General features: G+C 36.6%; 1 protein-coding gene across 5 annotated transcripts in view; it reads left to right on the top strand.

The window, feature by feature from the left end:
* LOC119155075 (golgin subfamily B member 1-like) overlaps positions 1-21424 on the top strand; it is a 44712-nt gene extending 23288 nt beyond the window's left edge. For 4 of the 5 annotated variants that reach the window (XM_037403266.1, XM_037403267.1, XM_037403268.1 and 1 more), the window contains 9 exons: positions 127-11016; positions 11298-11449; positions 12992-13151; positions 15896-16048; positions 17185-17352; positions 18276-18373; positions 18723-18857; positions 19799-19913; positions 20737-21424. In XM_037403266.1, coding sequence (XP_037259163.1) covers positions 127-11016; positions 11298-11449; positions 12992-13151; positions 15896-16048; positions 17185-17352; positions 18276-18373; positions 18723-18857; positions 19799-19913; positions 20737-20895 — 12030 coding nt within the window. In that variant the 3' untranslated portion in view covers positions 20896-21424. The remainder of the gene's footprint in view (positions 1-126; positions 11017-11297; positions 11450-12991; positions 13152-15895; positions 16049-17184; positions 17353-18275; positions 18374-18722; positions 18858-19798; positions 19914-20736) is intronic. The other variant, XM_037403270.1, reaches the window with a different exon arrangement.
* Positions 21425-21760: the final 336 nt, after the last annotated feature.

Raw genomic sequence — 21760 nt, 5'->3', positions numbered from 1 at the left:
TGCGACTGTATGGTTGGGTAAAGATTGGTTACCTTAGATACTCATTCTGCCTGTGGAGTGTACCTTCCATTCTCCCTCTAACGTATGTTTGAAGTATTCTTCTAACATTATTTTCTTGATGTTTAGACTTTGAAACAAGATGGCGTGGTAGAGTCGATGCAGCTGGATCTGGATCAGACAAATGAAGAGCTTGATAAATTGAATACAAGCCATTTAGAGGAAAGATCTCAACTTATTCAAGATCTCCAGAAACGTGAAAGAGAAATTGATAATCTTAAAGAAGCACTGGCAGAAAAAGACAGGGAGGTGTCTGTTCTATCTTTGAATATGACAGAATATTCTGAACAGGTTCTCATCCTGAAGCGTCAAGTGCAATGCAAAGAAGAGGAAATACGAGGGATGGAAGAGGCTTTATCAAAGGCTGAAAGGGAAACTCATCTGCTGAAAGAAGTACAAACAGCTGATGTAAGAGATGCAAGTGTGAAGATATCTGTTCTTTCTGAGGAGAGTAATACAATGAGACTAGAAGTAGAAAGACTTAGAGTTGAGAATGAAGCTAAAACCAAAGAAAATGAGGAATTAATAAGACAAAGCTGTGAGAACAGCATTACAATTAAGGATCTCCGTTCTGAAATCAAGGCCAGCAATGTCGCATACAATAACAAACTTGCGGAGTGTGAGTCACAAATTACTTTGCTGAAAGAACAAATTAGTAAATCATCTGAAAAGCTACAAGAAACTGAGGATAAACAGAGAAAAGAATCTGAATATTTGAAATCTCAGCTTGAGGAAAACAATACTCTAAAGGAAAAATGGAACAGTTTGCTTAAAGAGAAAGAGAGTAAAGCACAGACACTTGAAAATGAGTTAAAATCAATTAAAGATTCATACAACAGACTGGTTTTGGAAACTGCTAAAAAAGATGAAAAGCTGGCTGAGTTATCTAGGCAGCTTATAGAACATACTGAACAACAGGAAACAATTAAAAAAGAATTACTAGAGAAACAAGAGTTCATTATTTCATTAGAGCAGAAGCTTGGGGTTTTGGAGCAGCAAAATGAAGAGACTAAACTTAAATTAACTGGGGATCTGGAAGCCAAAGAGACATGTTGCAAAGAACTTAATAACCAATTAAATGAAATACGTAAACAAATTAACAAACTGGAAATAGAGACACGGGAGAAAGATTCAGCTAATAAGCAATTGCAGGTGGATCTTGAAGGGAAGGAAGAAAAACTGGCAGAGCAAATAAAAGCAAATGAATACCTGAAAAAAAGTATGGACACACTGGAAAAAGAGAAGGAAAAGATAATCAGTGAAAATGAGAATTTGTCCAGACTCTTGGATGTAAAAGAGTGTGAATTGTTAAAAAAAATCCAGGCTGTGGCAGAAATAGAGAATAAGTTATCTGTTAGCACTGCTGAGTACGAAAAAACTCTTTCGGTACTAAATTGTGATAAAAACACTCTGGCAAAAGAGATTGAACAACTTTCAGTACTTGCCAAGCAAAAAGAAAATTCAGTTGCAGAACAGCTGCAGGAGAAAACAAAGGCATGTAATGTGCTAGCTGATCAGTTGTTTGAAAGCAAGGAACAGACACAACAGTTGCATGAACAAATGCAATCACTTCTCATTCAGCTGAATGATGCTAGAGAAAAAGAAAGAAAGAAAGAAGAAATGTTAAATAATAAGTTATCCGACTGCAGTAGCCTAATCCAAGAGCTCAGCCATAGTGAGGAGAAGAATTTACTACTGCAAGAGCAAATTCAAAGCCTAACTTTGGATTTTGAAGTGGCGAACAGGTCTCTAGAAGAGAAAATCCTTCAAAATGATTCATTACATAAGGAAATGGAAGAGAGTAAGCTTTGTATTGTAAACTTGCAGGATGAAATTAAAAATCTTAAAGATGAAAAAACAAAGTTATCTCAGTTGGTAGAGGAAAGAGACCTGACTGTAAGAAGTCAGAGTTCAGAACTGGAAAAGTTTCGTAGGCAACTTTCTGAAAAAGTGGAAGAAAGTAATGTGTTAAATAATCAGCTACAGCTATTAAGCAAAGAAGTGGATGTGCTTAAGCATGAAAAGGAGGATTTTTCAAGCTTATTGAGTGAGAAGTCACGTGAATGTGAATTTCTTCAGTCAGAGTTGGTACAGCAACAGTCTGAAATTACTTCAATGAGGCAGCAAGCACACACAGCAGCTCTAGAAAATGAAAAATTGAAAGTAGACATTGAAGCAGTTATCGTTACGGTAATGAAAAAGTCAGACGAAGTAGCTGCTTTATCTTCACACTTGTCTCAACAAAGTCATAATATTTTAGCTCTGAAGGACCAAATTGACGGCCTGTTGATTGAAAAAGAAAACTTAAAAATTGCCTTTGAAGAGAAAGAAATTCTCCTTTCTGAAAAGGAGGCTTTGATTCAGCAAATGAAGGATAGTAAAATGGCAGGAGAAGGGCAATATATGCAAATCATTTCAGATTTGCAAAACCAGATACAAGCTCTAAGTTCTGAAACCAGCCAGCTTAGACATGCAATGCAGGAAAAAGAAAATGAATTTAAGAGGCAAGCCCAAGAATTAAAGTTACTAAAAGATAAATCTGAAGAGTCTGATGTACTTAGGGTTCAACTGTCTGAGAATATGGAGGTTATTTCTGACCTTCAGTATCAGCTTAGAAATGTGACAGAAAAATCATCCCAGTTGAATGATTCAATTATACAGAAAGATGAATCTTTAAAACAAAAGTTAGATGAATGCATCAGTTTAAAAACACAGCTTTCTGAGGTACAGGAGTCTTTTGTTTTACAGGGGAAACAGTCTGAGCTTTTAGCCTCTGAAGCAGAACAATTAAAAGTACTTGTTTCAGAAAAAGAATTGACCATCAACAATATTTCATTATTCAGTGAGAATTTAAAGATGCAGCTTCAGGAGAAAGTGAATGAATGTGAGGTCTTAAAGAAACAGGTGGTAGAGCTGGAGGAAGTGAAAGTGAATTTACAAGAAGAAATACAACATCAGAAGAATGTAATAACTGAAATGGACCAGTCCTTATCAGAAAAGGAATCATCTCTTACAGAAAATAAAAGTCTCCTCAAAACTCTGAAGGAGAAAGCAAGGAAAGATGAAGAGAAGGCAAATTTAATTTCTGAGCTCCAAAGTCAGGTACAGGAACTAACACAAGAACTACAAAAATCTAAAGGACTAGTCTGTGAGAAAGAAAATGCCTTTTTATCTCTTCAGGAGAAAATTGAAGCGCAGTATGAACTAAGAACCAAGTTGAATGCAGCTCTTGAGAAAAAAGAAGAAGTTATTGCCGGACTGCTTAATTCCATAAAGGAGAAAGATACCAGTATACAGGTGGCAGATAGCAAAGTTAATGTTCTTTCTAGTGAGATTGAGGTTCTCAGAGAAAAATCAGAAAAAAGTGCTACAGCCATGGGAAACCTTACTAAGGAATTTCAGGAAAAGAACGAGGAGCTTGATATTAATCAGAAGAAAATTGATTCTTTGATTGTTGAACTTGACTCTCTTAAAAAGGAACACCAAAAAGCGCTAGACCAAATAAGTACATGGGGAGAAGAACTACAGCAAAAAGAATTGGCTGTGGAGTCTCTGCGTGTGAAGTGCACAGAACAGGCAGATAACATAGCCTGTTTAGAGTTAGAGTTGAACAATGTAAATTCCAAATCATCTCAAGACTGCCATGACAGTGCACTTCTAATAGGTAGTCTGCAGAGTCAGGTAGAGTCTTTAGAGAAAGAGAGAAAGCTGTTACGAGAAGACGCTGATAAACTGAAGGCTGAAAACACACAACTTACTGCATCTCAAAATAGTTTGCAGGAGAAATTGGAAGAGCTCAGAGAAGTCAATGAAAAACTAGAATCCAGCGAGAATTACTCCAGAATGCAGATAGATGCTGTCAAACTGCAGATGAAGACTGAAAAAGAGAAGTTACAGATGCAGGTTAGTGAGAAGGGTGAAGAACTGGCTAAATTAGAACTTAAATTTGAAACTCTAGAACAAAGTCTGCTTGAGTCAGAAAAGAAATGGGTGACAGAACTTGATAGGGCAGCTTTACAAAATAATAGTCTTACTGAGCAATTGAGCAGTTTAGAAAGTGAAATGAAATCGAAGGATAGCAAAATCCAGTCTTTGCAGCAAGAGCTGGATCTTATGAAAGAGGAGTTAACTCAAAGCTTATCTCCATTGCTTGGTAGTAGGCTTTTATGTAAAGAAAAGAAGGCACAGACTTCACATTCTGAACTGCAGCTAACTGATAGTAAAATTCAGTTGGAAAAATTCTCCACTCTCATAACCACAATTTTGAGCAAAGAAACGGAAGGAGAACAATTGGAATTGATGCTTTTAGAAAAACAGAAGGAAATAGATGCCATGAAAGATGAACTAAAAAGCATGCAGTCACTGGAGAAGCAGAAAGAGTTGCTGCAGAATGATATTGAAAAGATGAAGGGCAAATACAAATCTGAAATTGAATGTCTGTCAAAAGAAATGGTCACAATCAAAGAAACGTTATGTAAACAACAGTCTCTCTTGCAAGAACGAGAAGAGTCTTTTGCAGAAGTAAATAAGCAGGCTGAATTTCTTCAAGACAAGCTAAATAAATCAGAAGAAATAATAAGAAACAGTCAAGAAAAACTGCATGTTGAAGGTAAAAACGTAGCAAGTCTCCTTGAAGAAATGGGAAAAAAAGATCAACTCATTGAAAACCTAACTTCCCAGGTAAATCAGCAGAAGAATTTAATTTCTGGTCTGAGTCAGCAACTGAAAGAAAAGGACTGTTCTGTTACCCAGGTCATGGAATCATTGTCTAATGAAATGCTGAATTTTTCTGAAGAGAGAAATATGTTAAATACCAAACTGCATGACCTTGAAGTTGTTCATAATAGCTCTGTAGGAGAGCTGAACCGAGTATTGCGGGAACTTGAGGACTGTAAGAAAGAACTGGAAAACAGTCAGGTCGCATTAAGCCATAGAGAAGCTGTGTTTAAAGATTTAATAAATGAAAAAGAGGAGATGCAGTCTAATCTTGAGAAAATGAGCAAGGAAAAAGAGAGTCTGAAAAAGAAACTTCAAGCAGCATTGATAATAAGAAGAGATCTAATGCAAAAAGTTGGAAAACTGGAGAAGAGTGGTCAGGAAGAAATAGAAAAGGAGCAAAAAAAAGCTGAGGAGCTGCTGAAAGAAGTTAATGAATTAACAGACAAGCTGAAACTAGTTAAAGTACAAAATAAAGATTTTGAGTCTCATCTTGGAACTTTGAAGCAACAACTTTTAGAAAAAGATGCCAAAATAAGTGATTTGACTGAAATTTTGTCTTCAAAAGCTTCTTATTTAGAGGAACTTCAGGGCAGTATTGCAGAACTAAATTATGTCATTGCTGAAAAACAAAATATATGTGAGCAGAACCTAAAATTGTTAGAGGAAAAGGACTGCATGCTTGCTCATATGCAATCTCTGCTTGATGAAAAAGCAAGTGCATATGAAAAGGAACATTCTCAGCTGCTCTTAGCTCTTGAAAAGGTAAAGTCTGGAGTGAAGAAGGAAGAATTGTTGAAAAGTTCCAGTTCAGAAGAGCCTGTTTTAAGTGCTGGGGACAAGAAGAAATGTCTGGACCCTGACAATGACATTAATATGAAACGATTAGAAAAAGAAAAAGAAGCCTTGCAGAGGGAGCTTTTGGTCAGGAACGAATATATACAAACATTTCAGAAAGAAAGGGAAGAGCACACTAAATTTGCAGCAGATTTTCATGAGCAAAAAAACCACCTTGAGCAACTCAAACAAGAACATAAAAGACTTTGGGAAGTTCTTCAAACCAAATGTAAAGACCTTGACTTCAGTCAGTTAGAGTACTGCTTAGGGAAGGAGCTGATTTCACCTAGGGCAGTACTGGGGGAAGAACCAGTTGACCTAAGGAATCTGGAGTCAGACAAACCAAGGAGCAAGGTTCAGGTTGCATCTTTAATAGAGTCCGAAAACATGGTCGCTTCAGTGGCAAGTAAAGACACTGAGTTAAAAGAACTAAGAAGTAATTATGCAAAACTTCAGGAGGAAACAGAAATGTTAAAGAAAGAGTTGAGAAAAATATCAGTTGAATTTGGTGAAGAAAGAGGAGAAACAGTCAACTTAAACTCTTTGAGACAGCAGGAGCAGTACCAGGAGCAATATAAGGGCAGCTTCTTGGAGGACATAAAGCAGCTACATCAAAAGCTGAAAGCTTATGAGGCTGAAGCTGTAGATGTTAAGATGGCGTTTGAACTTGTGAATAATGAGAAAGAAGCACTTATTAAAAAAAGTGAAGAAGATTACAAGATGAGCCAGGAGAAACTGCAGAGATTGAGAACTGAAGCTATGAAGGAGTTTGCAGAAAAGAATGAGGAAATAGAAGCATTGCATTGTGCACTTACGGATTTCAAAGATAAACTTCATCAGGAAAAGGAATTATTAAACAAAGCTATAAAGGAGGGCCAAGAAGAAGCCCACCATTACAAAACAGCATTTGAAGAAATGAAAAGTGAAAAAGAGAAACTTCTCAGTTGTTTAGAAAATTCAAATTTGGAACTAGTTAATATGAAAAAAGAGGTAAAACATTTCAGTGAAGAAAACAAAAAACTTGTGACAGAGCTGTGTATGCTACGTGAGAAGACTGAGATGAGTAGACCTGTGGTGTCGTGTAAAGAGCTTAAGGAAGGAAATGATACTGAAAAAGAACTGGGAGAGTTTTGTTCAGAAACTAATTCCCTTCAAGGGACGTTACAAGGTAAAGACACCTGTTTTCAACTGTCAGAGACTGATTACTCCAGGAAGCCTAAACTGAGAGAAGCAACAGAATGTCAAATCCAGAAACAAACGCAAATGATTGAAGAGCCACCGGCAAAAACTGCAAATGTAAATGATACTAAACCACAAGAGCAAAGAACTACAGCAGAAGATAAGTCCAGAGAGCGCCTTCAAAGAAAATTACAGGCAGCTTTAATATCACGTAAAGAAGCCCTGAGAGAAAATAAATGTCTAAAAGACCAGATTGATAAGTTGATGTTGGAAAGAGAAGAACTGGTGAACAAAACAGGGATGCTTGAACACTTGCTAGAGCTTGGTAGAGAAAAACAACGTTCAGGTTCTGTTTTTCCATTATCTGAAGAGGAGAGCCTTGTTTCTGAAAATGCTAGACTGCTGACCGAAAATGAAAACCTCACTGCGGCATGTGAAAGTCTTAAATCCACCATGGAGACTATAGTTCAGGAAAAAGAGGCCTTTTCTTTCCAACTGAATACTTTAAAAGATTCTCAGACAGTTGAATTAACAGGATGGAAAGCTAAACATAGTGAATTAAAGCAGGAGTATGAATCACTTCTTCAGGCATATGAGAATATCAGTAGTAAAATAGCAGATATGAGGCAAGTTATTGATCTCAGTAGGAAAGAGAAGCAAGAGGCTATTCAGAGGCTCAGGGAAGGAGAATCTGAGAAGGAGGCTCTTGAAAAGCATGTACAGGAACTCACCGATGAAAATGAGGTTATTAAGAATCAACTGAAACAACTTGGCGAATCCAAGAAAATCGAAGTTGACGAATTACAAAGTAAAGCAGAAAGGCAGATACGTGAGCAAGAGGCAAGGATGCAAGAACACCAGGATCGTCTTCGTGAGCTCACTGAACAGAATCATCAACTAATGGAGGAAAATGAGCAGCTGAAACAAACTTCTGAAAATTTAAAGCAGGCTTTAGAGAAAATTCAGAATGAGAATGATATCCTTCATAATAACATCACAGTAACTAAAGCAACTTTGGGAGAGCTGCAAGTTCAAATGGAAGTCTACCAAAATGATATGCAATCTAAAATCAGCAATGCGTTATGTGAGAATGAAGCATTGTTAAAGGACATTAATATGTTAAAGGATAAACTCTCTGAAAAAGAACAAGACATGCTTGTCCTGGAACAAGAAAGAAAATCAATTTCAGAAAAAGCAAAAGAAACTGAAAAATCTTTGGACCATAAAAATCATTGCCTAACAAAGCTGGACATGGAATGTAAAAGTCTCATGCAAGAAATTGTTAGTCTAAATGAAAAGGTTAAGATTTTAGAGGATGATAAGTGTCTCTTACAGGAAGAATTAGAAAATGTACAAGAAAGTTCTTACAAAGTAAAGAATGAGAGAGAATTTCTTGAGACTGAATTGCTTAATCATGTTAAAAAAGTTGATCATCTTACTGATAGAATGAAATCAGCACAGGTACAGAATAACTTGCTGTTACAGCAACTGGAAGAATTAAAGGCAGAAAAATCTAACATGGTTAGAGAAAAAGAACAACAGCAATTACATCTTGTCAAAATGTTTGAGGAGAAGGTGAAAAGTGCTCAGAGGGATAATAGTGGAAGTAAAAACAAAACAAAAGAATTGCAGGAACTCTTAAAGGAGAAACAGCAGGAGATCAACCATTTGCAAAAGGATTCAATAAAGTTCCAGGAGCTGATCCTGGATTTGGAAAGATCTGTGAAACTGTCACAGTCTAAAAGTGAGAAATTTGAAAAGGACTTAAGTAATACATCGGAAAAGCTTGCGAAGTCAAATGAAGAAATAGATCATCTCAAGGGGAAGCTTTCTTCACAGATGAAGTTGTTGGATCAGTCAAAGAGTGAAGCGGACAGGCTTACAGATGAGAATCTAAATTGGAGAGAAGAACTTAAGAAGAAAGAAGATGAGCTACAAATTCAAAAGAGACAATATGAGAGAGAATTGGAGTTTAATCTTCAACAATTAAAATCGGTTCACAGAAGAGATTTATTGAATCTAGAGGAAAGATGCAGTGCCCTTGAGAGAGAAAAAGATAGGGCAATTAGTGAGATTGACGGTTTGCAAGAAGAAGTTAGCATTAAGGACTCTCAAAACAAGAAACTTCAAGCAGATTTGAATGCAGCTTTGGCACGATTAGCTGCTTTTACAAAGTGTATGTCCTCTCTTCAGGATGACCGGGACAGGGTAATCACTGAAATGAAAACCTGGGAAATCCAGTTCAAAGAGGCCATCCAAACTAAAGAGAAACAGATAGAAGACAGTAATAAAAGAATAATGTCTTTACAAGATGAATTGAAAGACAAAATTACTCAGATTCAAGAACTGAATATCAAATATTCTGTGGTAGAGGAAACAAAGGATGAACTGTATTTGAAGCAAAAGTCTGTTGATACACAATGCTATGAAGAGCTCTGCAGAATAAAGGAAGAAAATAATTTTTTTTTAAACAGGCAGCAAGAACTGGAGAGTACTCTTCAGTCTAAAGAAGAAGCTTTGCAAGCACTCCGTAAGGAAAATGATTCTCTTAATCATCTCATAGAGAATAGTAAAAGTGCAGGAAGAGAGATAAAAGCTCTGGAAAGTAATTTTACAAGACAGGAACAAGAATTGCAACAGCTTCTAGCCGAGAAGGAAAAAATCAATGCTGAATTGCAAAAGCAGATTACTATTTCTGAGCAAATGAAGGTCATGCTAAATAATAAAGACAAAGAAATCTCCCTGCTCATTTCTTCAAAAGGTGATGAAATTTCTGACTATCTGAGTCAGGTACAGTCTCAACACAGAAAACAAATCAAAGAGTATGAACTTCAGTTAAGGTCTTTGCAGACAGAGAAACAACAATCTGAGGAGTCCTGTCAGAGGATGCAAAATGAATTGAGAAATCTCCAGATGAAAGCAGACAAAGCAGGTCAAGATAAGGCTGCAATTGCCAGTGAAATAGATGCCTTTAAAAAATCAATGTCATCTCTTCAGAATGATCGGGATGATCTTTTTTCTAAATACAAAGAGCTGGAACATCTTCACCAAGATGTCTTATATCAACGGGACAGTCTTATAATTGGCAATGCAAGTGAAAATAATGCTTTGAAACAAGAATTAAGGATACTTCTCAATCAGAGAGATGATCTTCATTCTGAAAACGCAATGCTAAGTGCACAGCTGATAAAGTATAGAGAAGACCTTAACCAAGTTTTATCTCTGAAAGACCATCAGCTGAAAGACTTACTCAAGCAGAAATTGGATTGTATTAAAAGCCTTGAACAAGAAAAATACAATCTTCAAAAACAAATGAAAGAAATGCAGCTTTCTGATGAACTGCAAAAGGATACTGCTGTATCTTTGAAACATGAAAATAAAAAACTAGCATGCAAAGTAAATGATTTAGAATCTTTAATTGCATCACTAAACAAAGAGAAACTTGTTTCTGAATCTGGAGAGAAACTGGTAACTAGTGATAGTGTTCAGAAAAAAGAATGTGTGTCAGATGGACAGTATGGAGAAAACCTTCAGAAGAGAATTCAAGAACTCCAGAAATCAAGAGGTAGAAATACTAAGGATGCAGATGAGAAGTACAGTAAGACCCCTTTGACACCTGAACGTGGAGATGAGCCTCATGCTTTTGCAGAGAAGATGATACTAGAAGTTCAGTCTCAAAATAGGGAGCTGAGGTCCCAGAATGAGGCCTTTGGGAAAGCAATGACTGCTCTGCAAAATGACAGGGATAGGATAATAGAGGACTTAAAGGTACTTGAGAGCAAATACATATCCGAACTCAAGACTGAAAAAAAGAAAGGAGATGAACTTGAAGCTGAATTGGATGGCTTTAAATTACATCTTATCAGTATACTCAAAGAAAATTCTTTTCTGAATCAGGCTATTTTTGATGTTGCAGATAAAGTTACACTTGATCAGATTGCTGATGAAATTGAAAATCTTTGTAGGAAGTTAGTCAGTCAAGAGATGGAGGTTAGCAGGCTCTCATCTGAGTGTGGGAATTATGTTCACCAGATTGAAGCGTTTTCCAAGGCTATGGCCAGTCTTCAGGATGACCGAGACAAATTGCTACAGGAACTCAGCAATCAGAAGGTAACTTCCGAAATAAAACAGGGCACAGCTTCATTTCCCATTGCTTGCAACAGCATCAGTGAGATAAATTATTGTAAAAGTAATTTGGATATGCCTCAGCACATTAGGGAAACACTGGTAAGTTTTAATTAGCTGTATCACTTTGTAATTGTTTTCTTTATTCAGAGAATGCTTAGAGACACTATAGATTCTGAAGTTTAACTTTGTAAATTTTGTGAGTGCTAAGAAAACACTGTTCCTAGAGAAGGCATGCTTACAATTTTGGGAGTTTTATTTGCTCTTGTTAAACAGGAGCAAATGGGGAAAACCCATTATTCTGTTATTGGAATTCTAGCACTAATAAAACTTCACCTCTAAAGTTTTCGTTCCAGTTCACTAATCATGTTTATTAAACATAGGCTAAAGAAGGAGCCAGCCTTGCAGCTGTTGAAATATCAAAACTGAAGACCAAGGTTGATGAATTGGAGAAGGCATTACATCAAACAAAAGCCTTCCAAGCAGAAACTGAGAGAGAGATTGCATCCTACCAGAATGAGCTTGCTGGATTAAGGTATAAATGTTAAATAGTACGTGTGGCTTTTGTGTAGAATTCTTCACAACCTGAGATAAAACTGACACAAAACCAAAATTATATGTTGTTTAGCAGGAAGTAGGATAAGAGTATGTCTAGAATGTGCAAGATCAACTTCCACAGGTTGTCTTTGTGGTTATCCTACCTTTATGTAATGGTTTCTTGGTTTAAAAGAGTTTTAAAGTTTCAGCCAATCTTAATTGACTATTTTCTGTTCTGTTGGTGGCTTAGATATATAGAACTACAGTTCAAGAATCTTATTTCAATGTTTGGTGTTATAGTCTCTTCTTAGAGTAATGATTGATATGGCTGAATGTTCCCCCCCCCATCCCAGATCTCCTTTTTTTAAAAGATATCTGAGGTGTTACATGTTTGGCCCCAACTACATGTTGAAAATTAAAGTCATTTCACATTTCAGCATTGTTTTTGTAGATTCAAGAGTCCACTTCCACACTGTTCGCATCTTATGTCATCTGTGACAAATGAATAATGTGATCCTTTGGCCCTAGTTCTGTGAGTGGCTCATAGGGTCTGCTTCAGAGAAGGCAGTAGGCATTTTTAAGTGGTATTCAGTGGAGGCAGACCAAGGTTTGGTCATCTTAGACTAATGTTCTCAGTCAAGCTTTTAAACTTGCACAGTTGATTGAAGTGTGAAAGTATGCTATGATCTGTTCAGTGAAGATAATTTTGTTTGCATTTGAAGCCAGTAGGCAGTATCCTAGTGCCTTACTGTGTTTTATTGTCCGTAATGCAATTTCTAGGTCTCTAATTAAAGTCTGTATAAGATAATATCTGGTTTATACTAGAAGCTTTTTCAGGAGTGGGTGTAGATCAAAAGGCTAGCCCCACATTTATCTTTACAAATGTGAGCAAGTTAGCATGAAATATTCATACCTCATTCTAACTTGTAAACTTAACCAGTGAACAGCATGGATAGCTGTTTCCATTCCCCCCCCCCCCCCCCCAACTTTAAAAACATACATTAAATTGAATTCCAAAGGATTTAATTTACTTTTATGGCCTTTGTGATATCGCCTTTGTATGATGACAGTTTCTGGAGATATGGCATGTTTATTTATTTCAGGCTTCTGAGTCCAGGGTATTCCTTTTCAAACGTGTGCTTGCAGTAGGGTAGGCTGGCTAGATTGAGCAGCGTGCTACACAGCTGAGACCTAGAGTTGCTTTGCTGCGCAACCTTATTCTTTCGGTAGCTGAACTATTTATTGCATTAACAGATGTTAGTATCTTGACAGCCAATGATCTCTCATCTTCAAGCTAACGAAGGAAATGGGATGTTACTACGTTCCAGGCTTTATTTTCTGATTTATTTTTTTTTTTAGCAGACGTCTTTAAACTGAAGTATGTGTTGAGAATGTTCATATAGTGCTTCATATTTACATACAACTGTTAAAAAATTACCAGTTTATTTTAGAAATAACAGTTAAGTGCAGCTTTATCCTTTTCGTTGACTTGTATGTACTATATCATCATTTAACGTCTAGTCTAACGTTTTTTGCTTAGAATGGAAAAAACCCTCCTCCTCTCAGAGTCCCAGGCACTGCGAAATCAATGTCAAATCACAGTTGCTGAGAAAGACCGACAGATTGCAGAACTACAGAAGCTGCAACAAGACATGACTGTTAAGAAATCAGTCTCTGCTGGCAGCAATTACCCAGTCAAGGTAAACAAATGAAATGTAGTAGGAGGCACGAATCTACTTCCATCAGTTTATTGTATTAAATTTGCAGCCTGCTTCCCAAAAGAGAACTGTACAGCATATGGTAGTCAAGTATGGAAGGCTAATATTGAGCATGTGACCTGTATGTCAGCGTTGCCTGGGGTCAAGTCAGCAGATTAGAACTATTCCAAGCAAATGAGCCTACAGTTATTAAAATCACTTTTTAATGGAGTCTGATATATTGATCAACTTCTTCTAAAGGAATATGATGAGTTTGTCATGTGTTGATAAAATGACAAAAAACTTGCTGGCGTAGTGTATTTTAGTGTTTAAAAACATGGAGAGTACCTTCATAAAGAAATGAGATGGTTGTGAAGCAAAAGGTGAAGGTCATGAACCAATAATGGTTACAGATTCTTAGTCAAAAAGGAGTAACGACTTTCTGTGGTTGCACTGTAAAGTAGTGTTATTTGCTTGTTGTTGAGTTGCTACCATTAATAGATTAGTTAAGTAATCTTGTAGATAACTATCTTAGGTTAGTTAAATCCAGAATATAATAGGAAGAGGTTAAAAAAAAAAAGGGGGTTCAAACATGGTTCAACAGCAGATTGGGTGCTGATAAATAGCGACACATACTGGAAAGGGAAAAAAAGAACTAGTGCAATTTGCAGGTTTCTTAGTTAATTCTTTCAAATCGAGAAGAGGATAGGGAACTGTCAGGCAACTCGAGGGGAAATTCTTCTCATGTAGGAGCTGAGATGTGACAAGTCCATAAGTGGGAATACAATTCTGGCTTCTTGTGCCCATTTCATATCATTCATGAGTCTCTTACTATCACACTGTTATGGCACCAGTGTCATTACTTGTTCCTATTGTTGAAAAGCCAGTAGGATGCTGTACTATTACTTGTGGGATGCCAACAATGTATTTGTTGTCAGCAAGGCCTTGCATGCTTATTGACTTAATCACTTGCCAGACAGCGTGTACTACAGCTGTGTTCTACCAGGTTCTTTTTCTCTCAAGTTGGATCTGTCTCCCTCCCCCAGTTCAGTGATTATTGCACTTAAGTACAGAAGCATCGTGAGTTCTAGAGACATGAACCTTCTCTTAAAATCCAGTTTTAGAATTGGCTAGCTGATGCAGATTTTGTTGGAGGAACAGATAGATGAACATGATGACTTGCATATATCTTATTTTTACAAAGCCAGTCTTGGATGTTGCAGAAATTGTAAGAGTGGCACAGAAAACATAATCCTTCAGTCTAAGTAATTTGTAGCATATTTAACCTCAGCTTCAGGGAAGTATTGCTTTGCAATACAAAAAAAGTTTCAGAGGAGGGAGCAGGAAAGCATGATACAGGAAAACTTCTAAGAAGAAAATTCAGAAAGGACTGGGATCACTTACGTTAGGAAGGAAGTAAATGAGAGGAAAAAAACCCCAACTTAATAGTGTGGTGGGATGTAAGTGAAATGAGAATCTACACTGTCACTTCTTGTAAACCCGGAACAGGGGACATTTGGTCACAAATACAAAACTAGTAAAAGGATGTGCTGTTTTACATAATGTGTACATTTTTTCAGATATGTTATGGCTGCCACCTGCTTGCAGGGACACAATTTTTAAGAGGATCAAAAAAGAACTTGGTAGATTACATTGACAAGAATTTTCAGAATTTGTATACTTGAAGCTAACAAATGTTAAAGGTCAACTAATGTTCATTCTTCAAAGCCTAAATCAATCTCTAATTGCTGCAGATTAGAATAGGACCTAATTGGAGGGGAGAAGGGAGAAATGTGCTTAATGGAAGTGCTCTTGCCCTTCCCCTGAAGCAGCTGGAGTTGGCTTCTGCCAGGAACAAAATACTAGATTTAGAAAGGCAGCAGCTGAGACACGGTCTGGCAATTGCTGTCTACTTTTTTAGATTATCATTAAAGGTTCAAGGAAAATGTTATTTAAGAATAATACTCTTAATTGTCTTTCTGTGCTAAAGGAAGTAAACCACATTCATTTTAATTTCATTAAAAACAACATTTTGGTTGGTCAGATTGTCTGTCATAGGCTGTTCGTTTTCTATGATTAAGATCACAGATATTGAACTGTAGTATCTGTTGGGTTATGGAGTATTTTATGTGGTAGATGTCTATTTCATGATTATACAGGAAAATAGATTCCATAAAACGTTAGAAATGGCATACTCCGCTCTACTGGGGAGATTAACATCAAAATGTTGACCTGCCAGAGGTAAAGAAGGCTAAAACTGTGAAGCAGTGATAAAGTTGAGCGGGCGGTATTTGGTTTGGATTTCTTTTTCCTTCAAAATGAACTTTCAGCTTTAAAGTCGTATTTACAAAATAGCTGTTTTTCTACAAGTATGAGTACTGTACATTATGAATTTGAAAATAATTTTTGAAAAATATTTTATGTTCATTTGGCTTTTTTGTGTTTTTTCCTCCTTTATTTTTTGTGTGTGCTTCACACTATTTGTGAACTAAAAATGAAGTTGAGTTGCCTTTTCATGGTAATTTTAAATTGTTTTTTTAATTGAAGTATTTAGGTTGAAAACATTAAGTAGAAGATTGGTTTCTTTATATAAAGTCTCTTGCAAATGTGGTATTAATGTGTGAGAAAGAAATGATCTTGTGGAAGGGGTATTATTATGTAGTTCATATGTATATTTAGTGTTGGAGTTGTATATTATTTAGAGAACTCCTATACCATTTACCCTGAATATGCTAATGCTTTTACAGGTTTTAGAAACTGCCTCCCTCGCTGGAAGTGCAGATACGCCAGAGGAAATCAAGCACATCTTAGCTGAGAAGAATCAGCTTCAAAATGAACTGCAGCGCTGTCTTCTGGAGATGCACCAGAAGGATCTGCATTTCCAGCAGATTAATTCAAAGGTAACTTTGAACAACAGCTCTGATCCTAAACAGCTTGTGTGAATCTGACCTGGTATCAATGTGCAAATACTGCTAAACTGGTGGTGTCTTGCACGATTGAAAATTAGTCAGCTTTAAAACTTAGATTCTTGAAAATGACCCTGTTGGCTCAAACTAGAAATTGCAAGCTGAATGTCAGTATTATCTTTCTGTCAGGCTTTCCTGACTTGTTATTTGCCTGAGAGAGGTTTATTTGAATCTGCATTCTGAAGACACTGATGAGGCACTGCTGAACTTCTATTCGAAGTAAAATATTTTTCATTAGTGACAGAAACAGATGTCTGTCTTAGCTGGAACAAGATTTTAGCTATCTCATACCAAATTTTAAATACCTCAAAAATGTTTCATCACAAATTTTTGATGTATTGTGGCTGGTAAGACAGTAAGAGTGTGTGTCCCTGCATACACATATGTGTTTGTGTTCAGTTTTGTTCACAGAAGTTTGTAAATGTTCTTGGAATACCCTTGTTGTAATCTCTCCGCGTGGTCTGGTGTTTGAAGCAAGTTAGGTGTACATTAACTTTCATCTCTCGTGGTGTCTGTTTTCACTTCTTCACCCAAACATTTTAGAAACTTAATAACAATTTTAACCAAAATTTGACACAGGTGTAGGCATCTCAAGCTCCTACAAGTGAATATGAGCATGTAGGTACATGGGTGGAGACACAAATTACAATCTGTTGTTTGAAAAGATGAAAAAACTCAACTGCTGAGTGTTCCTGGACTGCCCGGTGAACGTGTTTATACTGTCAAGCTTATTTGGCTGTGTGCGTTGTCCTGAAGTAGGGGCTATGTAGACGTTCTTTTGCTGGGTGGTGATATCATAGCAGACACAGGGAGGAAGGCATTGGGGTTTAAAACCCTGAGTTTCTGGTTTGGACATACTGATGACAGGGGAAATCAATACACAGGTTTCATTATTTCTGCTGGTCATAAAACAGCTAGTCAGATCTTACCAAATTGTGACTTTGCCAAAAAGTTGATGCAGTTTGGAAACTAGTACTCAGTTCTTTCCAACGGCAGGTCTCAAATCTGTAGTCATTTCCTGGAGGAGGTAATTCCTAGTTTTTATTTATTTAAATGTTAATGTCTTTCAGGTTGTGCAGTCAGCCGAAGAGAATGCTGTCTTGTCTTCCCAGTTGAAGACTCTTTCGCAGACTCTAAGGGATAACCAGCTGCGTTACACTGACTTGCAAAATCGTTATTTAAGACTGGAGAGGGAGTATCAGACGATGCAAGTGACATCTTTCCAAGGCACTGTTCAGGTAAACAAATATATGGAAATGTTTTTAGGGTTTTTTTTTTTCCATGCCTACGCTTTTCTGGTTTTCATGCTAAAAAGGAAGTAAATCTTTTTGTTGTACTGATTCAGTACTTTTGCTAGCCCATGATGTGCTGAAGATAACAGCTTTACAACAATGAAGACAGTTGGTTTTGTCTTATCATTTAAGGAAGCTGTTTATACATGCTTTTTGTTGTTTTGAAGTATTTTTTTAATTGATCTACACCTGGCAGAGGTAATTGATCACTAATCACTGGATCAGTAAAGTGCTAATTTCACATCAGTCATGAATCATTTTGCAAGTTGAGTAATATTTTTCAGAAGCGAGATCCGTATGGCCAGTTCAGCATTTCAGTACCCTTTGCCAACCCCTCATACACGTCTCTTAAGTTTATTCCTTTGTGATCTTTTCACTTCTAAAAAGTTTTCCTGTACTGCCGTGGTTATTCAGTAACAATTAATATAATACCTTAAAATAACATATGGATACGTATATAAAGCAACCCTTACGCTTCCATAAACAGAAATAAACACAAACAAGGAGAACTGTAAACTAAAAAATAACTGAATAGCTACATTACTTGCAAAACTGTGGTCAGTGCAATACTACTATGTGGATGCGTAGCTGCATTTCTCTCACTTCAGCCATTGTTCAGAGATTGCTGTATTATGCAGTGTACATGAGTCCTTCAAGTCCTGCAGCACACGCAGGCAGTATCCCTCATCAACTTGCTGTTAGAAAACAGGTTTGGAAAACTGCAACTCCAGAAATTAAAAGATTAAATGGCACAAAGAATGTTTTGTTCCACTTCTTTGTGGTGCTTTTATGGCTTCTTTAATTGAAATAAAGTTTTTTAGCAAATAGAAAAATGGTGACTGTCTTTTTTCCTCTATAATATTTTCTAGGATGAAACTAGAGCAGAAGTTCCCCCTGGAGCACCACAGGAAAGATCTGCGATTATTGTTGAAATAGACAATATGGAGCTCAGTGAACTCAGAAAAAGGTCAGGACTGAGAGCATGTATTAGCAATATTGTTTTCCTGGCAGCTGTGTTGTGAGTGCAAAAGTAATGCTTTTGTATCCCTCTAAGGCATTTCAGGGGAAAAGGGAAAGAAGTGGATTTACAGTGGATTAAATGAATCCTAGTCATATTCTTGAATTGTTACCATCTGGTAATGTTTGTGGGGTTTTTTTGTAAAGATATATACTTACTGGTGACTTTATTTCAATATCTAAGCTAAAGCATCTCATTATAATTAAGTCTTTATCACAAAAAGAGAACGTTTCTTAATAAAAAAGAATAAATTCTTTCAGTATGTGAAATACTGATTTCATATTTCATTTTGTCATAGGCTTGCAGAGACTGAGCAACAATATGATTCAGTGCAGCAGGCTCTCTCACAGCTGACAGAAACCCTGTCAGAAGAGAAGAGGAGGAGAGAAGCTGCAGAAGAGGCTCTTGGACTCTCTGAGGAGCAAAGTAACAGGTGAAATACTCCTGCTGTTAAAACATGGGTGGTTTTTCTTTTGAAAGAAAAGCATCAGTAAAACTTAGATCTTTTTCTTTTCTTACACTTTTGAAGTATGTGACAGTTAGATTGCTGCATTAAACCCTTACGGGGGTATGAAATAACTTGCATGTTCAGAGAGCCAAAGCCATCTTTCGCTTCTGTTTCCCCTTGGACAAATGCATGGTGAGGTTTTCATTTACTCTATGCTTGGAGTAAATGCGAAGTGTACTATAGAACTGGAAAAAGGAGTGCCAGGTTTTTTGTTTATGCCTTTTATTTTTAGTGAGATTAGTGATAGGTTTTCCTATGAGTGTTAGGTTTCTGAGTAAGTAATAGAACAAGTAGAACAAACAAATAATAAAACCTGCTTGTGGGTCTGCAGTACTGGAAGCAATGGGAATGCATGTGTAACTGTGTTAAAAAGCTAGATTTAACTCTATGGATCAAAAAAATGTTATGTGCTTTGGGATTTTTTTTTATTTATTTAATGTCTTGCTTCAAATATTGGACTCTGTAGTCAGTGGTAGTTCTTTATTTTCAAGCTAGACAAAAATATCACATATTTAGCACCTTTAGCACAGCCACTGTTTAGATTTAAAATATTATTATTATTATATTATACTATTATAAAATATTATTATCAGTCTGCCTATATAGTGCCCATCACTGCCATCATCTGAAAATTACTATTCAATTGGCTAGTGGTGGTGTGGGTTATTCTGAATGAATGAAACACCTTGAGAATAGATTGTAACTAGAAACTGAAAAAGACATGGCATTATAAACTCAGTCTTACTGCTTTTTGTGGGGACTTTCCCCCAGTAAGGTAAGTATACAAAATACTGTTTATGTGAATTCAGTACTTTAAAAGAGGAGGTAATTCAGTACTCCATTGTCTGCCTTTAATCTTTTGCTAGATTTGAAGTAAGCAGTTACAGGTCTCTACCTAGTGAATACACTGTTCAGATGGAAACTGAGGAGGAAAGGGAAGCCTTAATCATCAATCCTAGTGAACATGTCGTTGTGCGAAAGGTAAGTAAATGAAAGCTTTTAAAAACCCTGCATTATAAACTACTTCAAAGTAGTGTGCGCATTGCATGCTGCTGGTTGCAGACTAGATTGAAGGTGGCACAGCTCACGGTGTCCCTCACACTACCCCTTTCTTTTTTTCTGTCTTCCCTCTGCTATACCTTTCTTTCTACTGTCATTCATTTTTGGAGTGCAGATTTCCCTTCTGAGTGACTGAAAGTCCCCAATTTTGGGTTGTCCTCTTTATATGTAAACACTGGCATGAAACAGCTATGTGTCTAATCTGCCTTGGCTCTGAAAATCTGAGAGTGAAGTACTCTTTCATTGCGTTAGGTATTGTGGAGATGGGTGGGCTGTAGAGGCATCCACTCCAAGCAGCAAACTACTAGCGAAACTATGTTTTACTGAAAAGAAAGTCCTTAATTTCTTTCTGCTTGGGTTTTGGATGGTGTGGCAAATACAGGCAGTTGTGTAAACCATGCCATAGAACACATTCCATATGTCCAAATTAAAATGTGAATAATGGTATTTATTTTACACATGTGGCCATTAAACAAAATGTGTGTGCATATAATTAGGCAATTTCACCTCTAGTATATGTGTATAATTACATCATACACAAATACCTTGACTCCATTCCTCTCCCCTTCTATTAATGCTGTTTTCTTTGGTCTTTGAATCATTCGTGCTTACAGCTTGTGTTGTGGCACCCATTGCTGCATCGGAGGCAAAAAAAAAAAAAAAAAAAAAAAGTCGAAGTTGCAGTGGAGCTTCTTCTGACTTGTATTCATGATTACTTATTTGATGTTCTTTGTTTTGTAACCAGATGAAGGGAGGAGCCCTTTCCTTCCGAAGATGGGTTCGAGGGCGAAGTCTTTACTGTTCTAAGCTGCTGACCTCCAGAGCAAAATCCCGCTATTTATTCCTCACATACCTAGTTACACTACATCTTGTTGTTTTACTGTGCCTCACTGGTGTTCTCTGAATACACTGCGGTTTTTGGATGAATTATTTCCCTGTAGGTGATGGTGTGCCAATTGAAGATGATAGACTTTTCACATGCTGCTGTTAAGCTATGCACTGGACACAGTTGTATATATTCTTGTTACGCTACATGAATCTTGAGCTCCTTAAAAGAAATTTCTGTATATCACAGTTGCTCCAAAGTCGACTTGAATTGCTCTAACTGTGAAATATTATATTTGCTAAGGAGAAAATATTCCCCTCAGCCCTATAAAGAAACTGCTGCATACAAGGTATTTAATAATGTTTGTGAGTACATAATGATTGATTACTACTGAATGGGTTGTAAATGATATCTTTTCTATATAAATTTTATTTTAAGAGTTAAACTATAAATTTTAAAGGAGTATTCAGCTATTGCTGTTTATTGACTTCTTGATTATAACAAGAAGTTTTATAGAGTGCAATAAAGGAAGAACTACTGGATTTTTGATTTTTTTTGGTTTGCTTTGGTTTGTTTTTTTTCTGAAAATAAAAGAATTAAGAAAGTTGTTCTTTGGCCATACGTTTTGTAAAGGCTGTTAAAAGGTCCACAGATATATATGTGGTAATAAGGTAAGGCAATGATCAAAGATTCAGAATTGAGATGACATGAAGAATGTCTTCAACTTATTATATTCCTTTACTCTTGTTTAAATGTGCAATTTCTGTAAGCTTTCTCATGTTGATGGCTTTTGTTTGTTCTGTTCTGTTTTGGTTTTTGGGTTTGTTTAATTCACTTGCACTTCTTGTCTTGGTGGGTTTAGTTACTGCCTGTCTTTGGGGCAAAATGTTACTGAGCTGCTCAGCACATGAAATTCAATCTTAAAAAGACACAGCCTTACATA

This window comes from Falco rusticolus, chromosome 10, assembly GCF_015220075.1.
Source record: "Falco rusticolus isolate bFalRus1 chromosome 10, bFalRus1.pri, whole genome shotgun sequence".
Classification (NCBI taxonomy): domain Eukaryota; kingdom Metazoa; phylum Chordata; class Aves; order Falconiformes; family Falconidae; genus Falco; species Falco rusticolus.
Note: the sequence above shows the minus strand (reverse complement) of the source record. Positions and strands in the feature narration are given on the sequence as shown.